This window comes from Ammodytes marinus (assembly GCF_949987685.1).
Source record: "Ammodytes marinus genome assembly, chromosome: 15".
Taxonomy (NCBI): domain Eukaryota; kingdom Metazoa; phylum Chordata; class Actinopteri; order Uranoscopiformes; family Ammodytidae; genus Ammodytes; species Ammodytes marinus.
The window spans coordinates 15,897,599-15,910,389 of NC_137219.1; the positions used below are offsets into that span (position 1 = coordinate 15,897,599).

The following is a 12,791-nucleotide window of genomic DNA, read 5'->3' on the forward strand; positions in this document are numbered from 1 at the left end:
TAAGGATGACTCTGGCTAAGTAGCCAAGAGGCCTGGTTAGTTTATTAATGTAACTATACTGGTGTTGAGCATTAATTTCCCATGCAGTGTATTTCAACTGTAACTATAGCCCTTATTCAACATGAAACAATAGGCTACCATCAACATGGAAAAAAAACATTGGAGAGACAAGATTTGAGACATTGAATAGACAGTTTTATTTCTAAACCATTTGACTAAGCTCCCTTTTTTCCTTCAAATTACCTCATGAACACAGGAAAACACAACTTAAAAACCTATACTAATACCCTGGGGTTTTTAAAAGGTTACGTTTTTGATACCAGCACTTGTAGGAGCTCAATACAGAAACCCTCTTCAAAAGCAAAGTTCAAATACTCACACCCGAACCAGGGAAGTAAACTCCTTGAAAAACAACCTCCTCCCAGAGGCAGCAACAGGACCAGGAACCTGTCTCGATGCTTGGTCCCATACCAACTCCTCTGCAGCAGCACGTGGCAAGGTCCGACCGTGCCCATGGCCTCTCCATACAGCAGCTGGTTATGCTAGCTGCTAGCAAACAGTCCCGTCCTCGTGGTCTTTAGCTTGAGTCAAAATAAACGTTTCGCTAAATAAACATACACTCACTCGCGCAAACCCCCTGTTGCAAACGGTAAATAATATAACTATCTTTAAAGTTAACTGAAAGTTTTCTCCTGCATAACATGTTGTCCCTGCAGCTTCTTTTCTCTTTTCTCTCATCCCGTACTTTTTGTTATGCCCCGCCCCTCCGACAATCCGAAAGGTCAATCCCCAATGACAGATCAAATGATTAACACTTGCCCAAACAAATCCGAATCCATAAAAAGAAACTGAGGGGTTCAAGGGCTCCTTAAAACATAGGACGTTTTTATATTTAACAAAAACTTCCCCACATTAACCAGATAAATGTCAAGAGCAACATTACAATTGCAGGCCCATATTAGTGACATTACCATATATTATACATGTAGGAAAACCCCATTTCATCAAATTAGAAGGGTGCTAAATTGTAAAAATTAAATTAATATTTTGTCTGGCCCTATCCAAAAATCTAGATGAATGTTTTTTTTTTAAAGAGATGCAAATGTACACATAATTGGTTAAATATTTCTAAATGTGCATATTTTTTTAAACATTTCTGAAAGATTGTTATACAACAAAATATTGTTTCAATGTTAGTAATCAACTGGCAAATGTTCATGATGATATCTATAAATCAGAAATGTTACCCAGTTCACCTGCAGTTTCTCGCCGGAAATCCAAATTGAACTAAGAGTGGTCGGGGTAAATGGGTTCTTGCCTTTCTTCCTGAATGTGTGTTTTATTTCTTGGCGGTAGAGAGACACCCTCTGTCCTGTAGTGAACGTCTAATAGTCTGTCTTGTTTCACAGATATCAATGAGTGTGCTCTGCCCACTACATGCCCCCAGGGAACATGCACAAACACACAAGGTTCCTTCACATGCATCCACTGTCAGCCTGGTTTCAGAGTCTCCGACGATGGACATCAGTGTGACGGTGAGGCTTTTAGGCTTTGTCTTATGTGCAGGAATGTTCTTTTTTATGTTATTTGTTTACTCGGGCACAGGTGCATGTAGCTCCGTCTTCTATTCAAAACGTGCCAGGCCTTGATACTTTAATACCCAACAAAGTCATGGCTGAGGCTGATTGTGCCAGCTCCGTCGAACATGTTCCCCAGCTGGTTTGGGGTTGTGTGTAAACAGCATCAGGTGTGATGGCTTTGACCCCGTAGCCCCATCATCATCATAACATCAGCTCCAAATCCAAAAATACTCCTCCCAGACATCACATCATAGCTGGATCCTGGACCCCTCCGCCTCTGGCAACACTCACCCTGATCCTTGCTCAACACTATGAGACACCAGCCTTCAAATAGAACAAAATGATGTCAGTAGAAATTGTCCTGCAGATACTTCAGCTGAAAGTAGATGGAGGTGTCGACGTTTATAATTTCGCAGCTCCAGATTAATCACTGATCGAACCGATTACGACTGGCGGAGTTTTGTTTATACGAGGCCAGAGATGGTTATCCGTGCTATGATGTGTCCCATGTTTTTGTGTCCAGATGTGGATGAGTGCGCGGTGGCTAACGTGTGCCCAGGCCAGCTGTGCTTGAACACCCAAGGATCCTACACCTGCAGGAGCTGTGGAGCCGGCCGGCAACTGTCTGAGGATGGCCACGGCTGCGAGGGTAAAACTATGTTTTTGTATATCTACCTACAAGCTTGGAAGAGTTGGAAATGTAACTGTGGTGAACGTTGGACAAGATGTACAGTAGACCACAGTAAAAAAAAAAAATGTAATGCATAAGTACCAAGAACATGATTACAGAAAATCTTTACAGTGCTCAGTAATTTGTCATGACATGATTTATGAGATCAATGCAGCGAAACGGCTGCTTCGACGAATCCAGGGAGGTTAGATCTGTCATGACTTCATGGGAAGCAGAAAATGGAATGATTATTTAAACGGATTCAAACCGTGGCCTCGGTTAGTCACATGTACCGCGCCGTGTTTTCGAATGGAAGTGTGGATCCAGCCCAAGAGGAAGATCCCCCACTGATATGTGTCTTTTTGCGCTGGGAAAAGGTTTTATACAAAACAAGCACATAGTCCAAGTCGCGCTCTGATAGGATTTTAATGGAGGTCTCTGATGCCATGGAAAATACTAAGGGCTTAATTTCGAAATGAAGTCAACCACTCCCCTGCTCCTGCCGCCTTCCACGTAGGCTACTGCAGCGAGCTCACCCCACTCAACTCGCTCGGCTCACCCCTAAAGGCAAAAAAACAGAGACTTTTCAATCGCTTAACAATGGCCCACACAATTTCCCCTGCAAGAAACACAATCTGTACCGGCTCGAGGAATTTCCAATGATCACATAACAGCGAGCCAGTGGCTGTTTGTAGATACAGTAATTATACGCCACCTGTAATAGCCGCTGTTTTGGATTGGATGACCTGGTCCTGCATACTTATCTTTCCACCCTTTTTAATAAAACACTGTCAGTGTGATCTAATAAAGAGGGCTTTGCTTACTGTATGCTCTGCAATATTTCAGCCGATATTGTGTTTTAACAGAGAAGAGACACTGAACTATCAAAAAGTGGACTCCGGGTGCCCTTAGCTCAGTTGGTAGGGCGTCCCCCCCATGGGCCTCGGCCAGCAGCGGACCCGGGTTCGATTCCCGCCCGCGGTCGTTCTCTGCATGTCACTCCCCTCTCTGCCCCATTTCAACTCTGTCTCTACATTATCAATAAAAAAAGCATAAAAATGCAAAAAAAATATCTTAAAAAAAAAAAAAAAGTGGACTCCGTTGAGGTCCCCTTTCCTAAGATGACAACCTATAGCTAACCTTTCCTTCTTTTTCTTCTTCTGCCTCCCAGACATTGACGAGTGCCAGAGACCAGGTGTTTGCCCCACGGGTGTTTGCACTAACACGGACGGCTCCTTCTCCTGCATGGCCTGCGACCCGGGCTTCACGGTGGCCCCCAACGGGCTCTCATGTGAAGGTACAGTCCATTACAGTACAGCGGGTGGTTCACTGTGGTCACTTAAAAGAAGTGATTTCCGTGCAATCGTTTTCACAGTCATTCGTTCCAGCCCCGCTACAGTAAAAATAAGTCCTTACTTGCCGATGGAGCTGATGCATGACTTTTCTGACACGCTCACTGTGGTCTGGAAGCGCTTCATCCAAATAGCAAAACTTGAGCAAACGTGAAGTGGGACCCAAGGATTTAAAGCTGTGTGTTTAACATGTTATACTGATGACGTCTGCGTGTATGTGTGTGTGTGTGTGTGTGTGTGTGTGTGTGTGTGTGTGTGTGTGTGTGTGTGTGTGTGTGTGTGTGTGTGTGTGTCAATACAGATGTGAATGAATGTGAGGACAACAGCCTGTGTCTAGGGGGCCAGTGCACCAACGACATCGGTTCCTACAGCTGCTCCTGCCCCTCTGGTCTGGAGCTAGTGGATGGGACGTCATGCAAAGGTATATATATATATATATATATATATATATATATATAAATATATATAGGCGCACACACACACACATTTACGGTCTAGCTCATCTGACACATGAAATATACCATTAGTGGTTAACCGCTCCTCGCGGCTTACCTCATGCTGGCATCTTGACACAGCTGTGTGTGTGTGTGTGTGTGTGTGTGTGTGTGTGTGTGTGTGTGTGTGTGTGTGTGTGTATGTGTGTGTATGTATTTTTTCTTGCGTGTGACAGATATCAATGAGTGTCTTACTATTATGGGGATCTGCGGAGTAGGAGACTGTGTGAACACTCAGGGCTCCCACACGTGCGTCTGTCCTGAAGGATATACCACCATTGATGGGAGGACCAGCTGCCAAGGTACAGTAACATAGCAGCAAGGGCAAGAGCACTAATAGCAATTGTTTTGTAATTGGACGAGGCAGAGTCAAAATTGGAGAAAGTTGATAATAATGTATTAATAATTTTCAGCCCATATTGCCCAAGTAATTTTACGGTAACCTTGTTGGCGGCTTGCACAGGGTTCTTTATTCAGTGCAGGCAGGCTGATCAGACAGTATCCTCACTATGCTGTCCTGGGTGCTGAGGCCAGGCCTGGGACCCCTGGCATGGACGCTCAGGACCTGCCTCTCTCTGTGTAATGGGCCATGTCCTCATCAACTATCTCAGCTCACTTTCCCCTCCGCTCGGACAACATAAGTTTGATGTTATTCCAACCGCACCCAGTGACCCCGCTGCGATGGGGGGAAGAAGAAAAAAAATGTTGCCTGATAATCGGCTGAAGAAAGCTTTCTCTTTTCAACAAACTGGAGCATTTGCTGTCAAAATACAATGAAATAGTTTTGGCTAGGATGTCAGAATTGGACTGTGTTTTTTCTGGTGTGTCAGTACTTCACCTCTTAACTGTACAGTGTACAGTGCAAGTACACTATGAGGTGAAGTTAAGTAAACTGCGGGCTGCAGGGCGGTGAAATATCCTGTCGTGAACGGAGGCAGGTGTGTTTGGGTCTCTGGCTAAAGGTCCCTAAAGGACGTTAACATGGCCCTCTAATAGGCAAGTTTGAGTTACAGTAAAGGGAACAGGGTCAGTCCTTTAACAGTGACATTTTTACCACAAGGCTTTGGCCTTGGAGCGTCTGAGATATCGTCCACTGACTCTATACGCAAACTGCCCAGCATGCATCAGGTACATTGGCGGCCTGCCACAACAAATACAGGGCCCTAATTATCCTATAAATCAGCAGTGACCGTATATTTTTCCCGTGGCCTGCCATTGTGTGTCTGGTGCTGACACAATGAAAGCCAGACCCCTCAGACATGAGCCTGTAGGGGGAGAGGTGAAGGGAGGATGAGGGTATGTGAGTTTATGGGAATGAATGATGGTTTGAGTCAGGTGAAGCCAAGATGATGCTTGGCCTTGACCAGACCTGTCTTTTAACAAAAACACAACTAATAAAAGACTGAGTGCAGACTGAAGCACATCTAAATTTAATCCAAATCAACAGGTTGTGCGCCGTAGCCATACTTTGCCTTTCAATACGGGCTTTGAAGTCTTTGAATGAACTCCAAAGCTATCCAGTCACGGCATTTTTCTGTGTTTGCTTAAAGTCTGGGGTATTGTTGCTTTTTTCTCCCTATCTTTGTAAATGGCTGTTTATCTTGTCGTCTCTGAAAGATTCATTCTGATTAACAAAAGGTTGGAAAAGGAAGACAGGCTTTTCCTCTGCTTTCTTGCCCTTCCCCCCCTCCTTTTAGCCCAGGTCCAACTACCTTACAAGTTATGTTGTAATGCCGCAATTATCCGCCAATGTAAAGCTAATCAAGCATGCTGCATTCATTATTAATTTTTACGAGTCGGGAGGGAAATGTTCTCAGCCCGAAAAAAAAATCTTCATTGTTTCCTGTTTGCCAGTATACCGTTAAGTGCTCTAAATGGCCAAATGCATCTTGTGCTCAGACAAGCGCTTGATTGCACATTCTTTTTACGTGATACTTACGAGAAGGAGTGGTGTTCCCTTTGGACTTAATGAAGATAATATCAATATGTAACAAATATTAACCCACCCTTTCTCAAATTATCTCTTTTAATTTGTCTGCTGTTTCTTTCTTTTTTTTTTTACATTTCTCTAGACATGGACGAATGCCATAAAGACAACGTATGCCTCAGGGGCCAGTGTGTCAACACTGACGGCTCTTTCTTGTGCTTGTGTGAGGCTGGCTTCAAGTTCAACTCCGAAACAGCGGACTGTGAAGGTAAGATAGAACAAAACTCCCTTGTGACGTCCTGTTGTGAATGCTGTAGTTATAACTGACCCCAAACTCGGCCCTGAGGTTTTGTACTTTCTGAGTAGACCAACATGTCAGCGTTGGCTGTCTAATTGTCACGCTACATTTAGGCTGAAGCATATAGAAAAGTTGGCCGTGATTGATAATCTATAGCAAGTGGGGACTGGGCTCCAGTGAGAGTGTCCAAGCCTGGCTAAGAGGCTTTCCACCATGGCCTCAGGACTGAGGGGTGCCTGGATTACATGGCTGGAGCCCCTGAACTCCCTCTCCCCCGAGGGAAGTATGAATGACCCCATTGTGAGCAGGAGGTGTTTCTCCCTCTGGAACGTCTCCCTTTAGCTCCTTCACAACTTCTTTGGTTGCTCTGATAATATTGTTCTTGGCCATTCCCGTTGCCTGCTGCGTTTGCTGAGGACAGCTACACCACAGGCCTCCTGGCCGACTCCTGGCTGTACAGCCATTACACTGGAAGCAGGGGAGCAGTGGAGGGAATATGAGTGTGTGTGTGCGCAGGGGGCCGCATGCATCCGTGTTAGTGTCTGATTGCACATGTGTTTGCGTTTGTGCCTCTGTTTGTCTGTTACTAACCAACATCTGTCTCTCTCCCTCTCTTTTAAAATGCAGACCAGAATGAGTGCAAGGATTTTGGAAGCTCGGTGTGTGGTACCTGGCGCTGCGAGAACACCATCGGCTCCTATCGGTGCTTCATGGGCTGCCAGCCTGGCCTGGACGGGGGAGAAGCCACAGACTGCGGTGAGTGGTCGAATGAGCACGTAGTTAAAAGGTTAGAGCACACAATTATGTTAAGAAAAAACGGGCATATTTTGAGGGCTAACTGCAATTAGGCTGAAGCAAAATATGTATATGAATAAATACGGACAGAGCCATATTGGTACCATACCTGCGTAAGGGGATTAAGACAGGGGGCGAGTGGGGGGGGGGGGGTCCGCTCCGCTCCGCTTAACAACACATTAGCTACACTGGAAAAATTATTTGTGATCTCTAAAATATTGACAAGAAGTCACCTTGGACATGCGTCTCTATATTTCTGAATTGTCATCATCATTGGTCATGTGTCTATTATTGATGTATGATTCATGCATGACAACAAATCGCCATTCATTTATTTTAACAACGATCCTGGCATGTATGCTATTGTTACTGTCAACAAGATCATATGAAGACAACATTTCTCAGTCCGCATGCCAGATCGCTGTTATTGGTATATCTGTTTTGTAGTCAGATATGCCGAAAGCAAAAAGGAATTTTTTTCCCGTAATCCATCCGGTGGTCTGTGATGTGTTGATGCGACAGTAGTGTGGAGCTGCGTCTCATCACATACAGCTGTGAACCGCCACATATAGAAAGCACATCACTCTGCAGAGTATACTCTACCATGCCTTGGCTGACTGTACTGTATCATAATGAGATGTTTGGTTTTTGATGTGTTCTTTCACTGATTATTGTTCAGGCTAGCAGATGTGCTGATGTAAAGCATAGGCCTACATGCTTCACAGTCAGTCAGTCCCCTCTTTTTGAAGCACGTGAACTTGATCGACCCTGTATTGCTTTTGGGAAAGGATTGTCCGGCCCTTACCTCTTTTTTCCACCCTTATGGAGGAGCCCGGTCACCTGGGTTGACAGGCTAGGATTGTACTTATGCTACATCTGGGCCCACTGCTGGCCAACAACAACGGACACATGTCCACGATCTTCCAGCCTTCTGTGTTTACTGGCAGGATTAGGCACCTGGGGCTGGAGATATTAATGTGGTTTGTTGCACAACGATTTCCAGTTTATCACTCTTTATTTTGTAGTGCAGCATTGTTTGCCTTTGTTGCTTCAATAGCAGTATAAAATAACAAGTCTGGTTTATGCGGACTACGAGAGACAATGTCCAATTTTTGTTCTCACATTAAGACTCAATCCAAACAGTCACCGGAGAGTGACAGGCAAAATGAGGAGAGCAGTCTGAGAGAATCAGAATGGAATGTTGTGTTGGACTGTCGATGGAAGCTGTGGGTGTTTGCGGGTTTGTTGATTGTGTGTGCATGTGAGTGCGGAGAGTTTTTTTCCCCTTTTTTTGTTTTTGCTTCAGCGAGTGTACATTTGTGTTCACAAAGGAGAGTCCGTAACCGATGCGGAGATGCAGCTTTACATATATTCTCATGACCCTGAGTTTTTATTGGACTAGCAACCGACGGAGATCAGGGGAGAATATGCTGCTGAAGCGCTGATCATTCACAGATCAGGCCTCCACATCCTCCATCACCCTGATCCCTGCAACATGTGTCTGCCTCCTCGCTGCACTTTATGATGCTGTCTGTCTGGCACCAGCTGAAGAGTGCAGGGGCCTGTGGTGTGATAAGGGCAGATTAAAACCAGCTGCTAACCTCCGCTCCCTTTAGTGTCAGAGTCAAAACACTGCTAAGCAGCTCATATAGGTTCAAATCAGTGTAGTACTCACTGGAGTGTGATTTAAATATACATCCCTGCTCACTGTATCTGATACTCAGGACTTCTACTATTGCGTAACGTGCTCAAACGGACACATTTTCTTATCTGGCTTGTCGTGTAGAGCATGATGGAATCTTTAGGTGGGACCTGATTTAAAAAGCATGGCTTTGTCCCCTGTGGTCCCGCAGAACTCCCACTTTAAGCCTTGTTTGAATGGATGCCCAGCAATGACCGCATATGACCATCCTGCCCCCGTTGCTAAGTTGTGTCGCCAGATGTTCGTGTTTTCACTGGACCCCACAACAAACACTCGCTACAGCCCAGCATTGACTCACAGCCCCATTTTCGGAACCAAGCCCTCTTAGAGTACCCCCGGACTCTCCTTGCCGCGCACAATAGTGGCTTGTTTCACCTTACAAGTGGCAAGTTGTGGGAGATGCTGCCGTCACCCCAATAAAAGTCCAGGGTGGGAGCTCAATTACTCCGTGGCATTTTTGTCTGCTTGTAAAAATCATCAAATATTTAAGAAGAGGCCAGACACTGTAATTTGGGCTGTTTCTGTGAGGGGCGTTGTTTTATTTTTACTCACCGGACTTCGAAGGGGCAGCGGTTGTCTTTGGCTCAGCTTGCAGCACTCATTTAGATTTAGAGGCCATAACACAAAGGGGAAAAACGTTTTTTTTAGGCTGCAACTGGTCTATGAGGTTCTGCACTCAGATGTGCCATGGTATTGGTCACAAGGCTCCTTTTGGCATGTGAAAAAGGCTGCATGGGAATTTTCAGGTCATTGTTACTTAGATTTAATTCCCCATCACGCTCATAAATTCCCAGAAGCTATGCCTTGTCTTTAATAAGGCTTCCCTAAGGGCGGAAATTGTCTGTGGTCACACTCTTGCCAACCGCCCACCTCTCAAAATGTATAGAAATCCAATGACTCTACCGTGTGTGTGTGTGTGTGTGTGTGTGTGTGTGTGTGTGTGTGTGTGTGTGTGTGTGTGTCTGTGTGTCTGTGTGTGTATGTGCGCAGAAAAGCTGACATAGCGGCCATAAGCAATTAAATGGCAGTGTGTGTGTGATTGTTAATGCTGTTGTGCAGATGGGAGATTTCGACAGATGGATCGACAAAGTACACACAATACGACCTCCATTGAAGTTAACCCAAGACAGGTTGTAGATATAATGGCAGATAGAGAGCACTAAACAAGCATTTCTGAAAAACAATACGTCACCTCATCCTTGCGAAAGTTGTGTGTGAAATAACCTCTGCATATGGGTTCAATCAGACAAGGGGTTGCCCAGAGAACACATTCAAAAGTGTGGGCCGCGGAGAGTGAGCCAAAATTCACCGGTTCTTGTATTGTTGTTGCCTGCTGCCACCATGTGCTCCAGATTAACACGTGGCACAGAGACCCACACTTGACCCTCCTTACCCTCCAATCGCTGCTTCAATGCATCCAGCAAAGCAGGTCCTTTTGGGTCACACCATTAGGATAGCTGCCTATTGGGCCAGGTCGCCGCTTTAAAATCCTTATCTCCTCCCAAATGAACTCCATACCCTTATCCCTCGTCACTTCTTCCCGTTTGGGGATTTCACAGCTCTGCATGTGTCCTCCTGACGTAACTGATTGTGACATGGAAAGACAAAGAAAAAGGCAACCCCACGTCCTGCTGATGTGAGGCTTTATCTCAGTTATCTCATTTTGTATTATTCGCTTTTTCCGACAAATCATTCACACCCTGGTCAAGTCATGTTGCCACCCAGTCACTACCGGAGAGACCAGTACACAGAAAAAACACTGGCCATCAAAATTGTTTTGGTCTCAATGCTCTCATTTCTCCACGGGATGACACTGTGATTGCGTTTCCTCACAACATGTGGTTTGCAACAGATTTTTGTTACACATGGATGAAAAGCTGCCTGCACTGCAGACACTGATTGTTTCATATATTAGCAGAGGGCTTTCATCGCCCTTCATCTCAGACCTCCCAGCTGGTGGCCGCTGTCATTCGAACATTCCAAACTTTACTTAAGCTCTTCACACACGAGGAAAAAGGTCTCCCAAACCCTGATATGCAATACTTTTCACACTCCTCTGAGGATACTCTTCATTTGGCTGTGGGAATGTTCTTCTTCGAAAATGTATTTGGACACTTCCAATAATCACCACTTCTGCAACACCAGTTGGGCATCTAATTCCTCAGCCACAAAATGCAAATCCAATGGGTTGGCGGTTTTCAGTATGTGCCCATCCATTCTCCCCCCCCCTATCATCTTGCAGCCATTTGAGCCCACGAGTGTATTCTAGCAATGTAGGTCATTTTCAGCATTTCCTGGTTAAGGTTTTGCAAATGACAAAGACAATTTTTGTCTCTGCGGTTTTATTAGCTTGTGGGAGCCTCTGACCCCAGAGGCATGTTAGAGAAGTGGCCAAGTCGGGGAACGATCACTGACCGAGGACTTGTCCCCCACCAAGCCTGAGAAAGTAGCTGTCTGTGTTTGGAGGGGGAAGACAGGGCCGTGGCCAAGCGCTCTGTTCAAATGGCTCGAATGGCTTGTGGCTTCTCTGGCCCACTTTCTTCCATTCTTTCAGTTAACACACTCTTTATGGGTGCTAAAAGGCTAAATAAAACTGGTGTAGACAACATGTGAGTGACAATTATTTCCATTCCATTAACGGATATGTTTGAAACATCTAAGGGTGCCACTGAACTTGACTTTTTGACCCAACCGATGTTCGGAGCGAACCCATTTAAAATGAACTGTAGCAGAAAGCAGTTTTGTGGAACTGATCAAAATGTCATTTTATATATTCCAGTTGTTGTGATTTTATTGTCTGCATATGTTCCGTGTTTGAAAGTGGTCTCTCTGTTTTCCTTAAACTTCTGATCACTCCAGTTGAGTTTCTGTTAGTCATGGAAACTTTGATCGGGATGGTTTCGGAGGGTTGTTATGAAAATAAAAAGTCAACAAAAAATCTAATCGTGCTTGTGATAAAACAGACATAGTGGTATGTCCTCTAATTTCATCAGTGCCGTTTATATTAAATAACAGGCCTGCCTGTCATAATGTTCCAAACGTAATGACTTGCAGAAAACAAACTGGCACTTTCTTAATTTTATCTGTGACCGAGTATGGTATTTGCTGACTTTCTCTCTCTTATTTCCGAACTGAAAGGAACAAGATGTGGTTTCCAACATGAATTGTTAAACAAATTTCTCATAGACTTATCTTCAAAAGATGCTAGGCCAGAACTTGGATTGGAACGATTGAAAGGGCCATTTTATACAACTGTTTATGATCAGTAGAACAAGTAAACACTGAAATACTGATACACGGTGGCTATGTCACAAGTCTTGCTAACTTGTCAAAACAGAAAATACAGTCACAAGGTTAACAAGGACCGGTAGCCAGCCAAACTAACCAGAGAACAAATTCTTGTGCCTAAAGTGTGATCATTTTAACTCTCTGATTGTTTTTCAAACAATTACAATCAGACTTGCCCTCCAGCAGTATCAGTCTTTGGCCTCTCTGCTTTCCCTGAGATGCCAAGAAATACTAAATCATGTATGTAAGAAATTGCTAACAAATGTTGCCTTTAAACTGTTCAAACAATAGAGAGATCAGCACTGCTGTTATATACTCCAGTGTTAACAAACTCAACATCCACTCACACTGACATATAGCATACACTCTCTCCACTGGTTTATTTAAACCATTTTATGAATTGTTAATAAACAAATTAATACTGTACCCTGCCACCTTTCAGATTTGACACCAACTACAACTGTACACAGAGTTGTGTCATAGTAGCATTTCATATACAGATGATGTCAGAGAAATCACTGATTAGGATGGAAAGCAGTTCCTGTCAGAAGGCTGTCAAAAAAAGCTAGTCATCTGTCTGTGAAGTATCTGAATGCTGACTGCGTGCTGTAAAGTCCTCCAACTGTTAAATTGTGCTAACATCCCTGTGATATAAGTCAGTGCCACTTCTTACTCCAATGACACT

The 12,791-nt window shown here is 44.4% G+C and overlaps 1 protein-coding gene across 4 annotated transcripts in view; it reads left to right on the forward strand.

The window, feature by feature from the left end:
• LOC307262246 (latent-transforming growth factor beta-binding protein 2-like) overlaps nucleotides 1-12,791 on the forward strand; it is an 86,590-nt gene that overhangs the window by 63,832 nt on the left and 9,967 nt on the right. For 3 of the 4 annotated variants that reach the window (XM_080043065.1, XM_080043066.1, XM_080043068.1), the window contains 7 exons: nucleotides 1,410-1,535; nucleotides 2,104-2,229; nucleotides 3,422-3,547; nucleotides 3,904-4,023; nucleotides 4,273-4,398; nucleotides 6,169-6,291; nucleotides 6,949-7,077. In XM_080043065.1, coding sequence (XP_079899191.1) covers nucleotides 1,410-1,535; nucleotides 2,104-2,229; nucleotides 3,422-3,547; nucleotides 3,904-4,023; nucleotides 4,273-4,398; nucleotides 6,169-6,291; nucleotides 6,949-7,077 — 876 coding nt within the window. The remainder of the gene's footprint in view (nucleotides 1-1,409; nucleotides 1,536-2,103; nucleotides 2,230-3,421; nucleotides 3,548-3,903; nucleotides 4,024-4,272; nucleotides 4,399-6,168; nucleotides 6,292-6,948; nucleotides 7,078-12,791) is intronic. The other variant, XM_080043067.1, reaches the window with a different exon arrangement.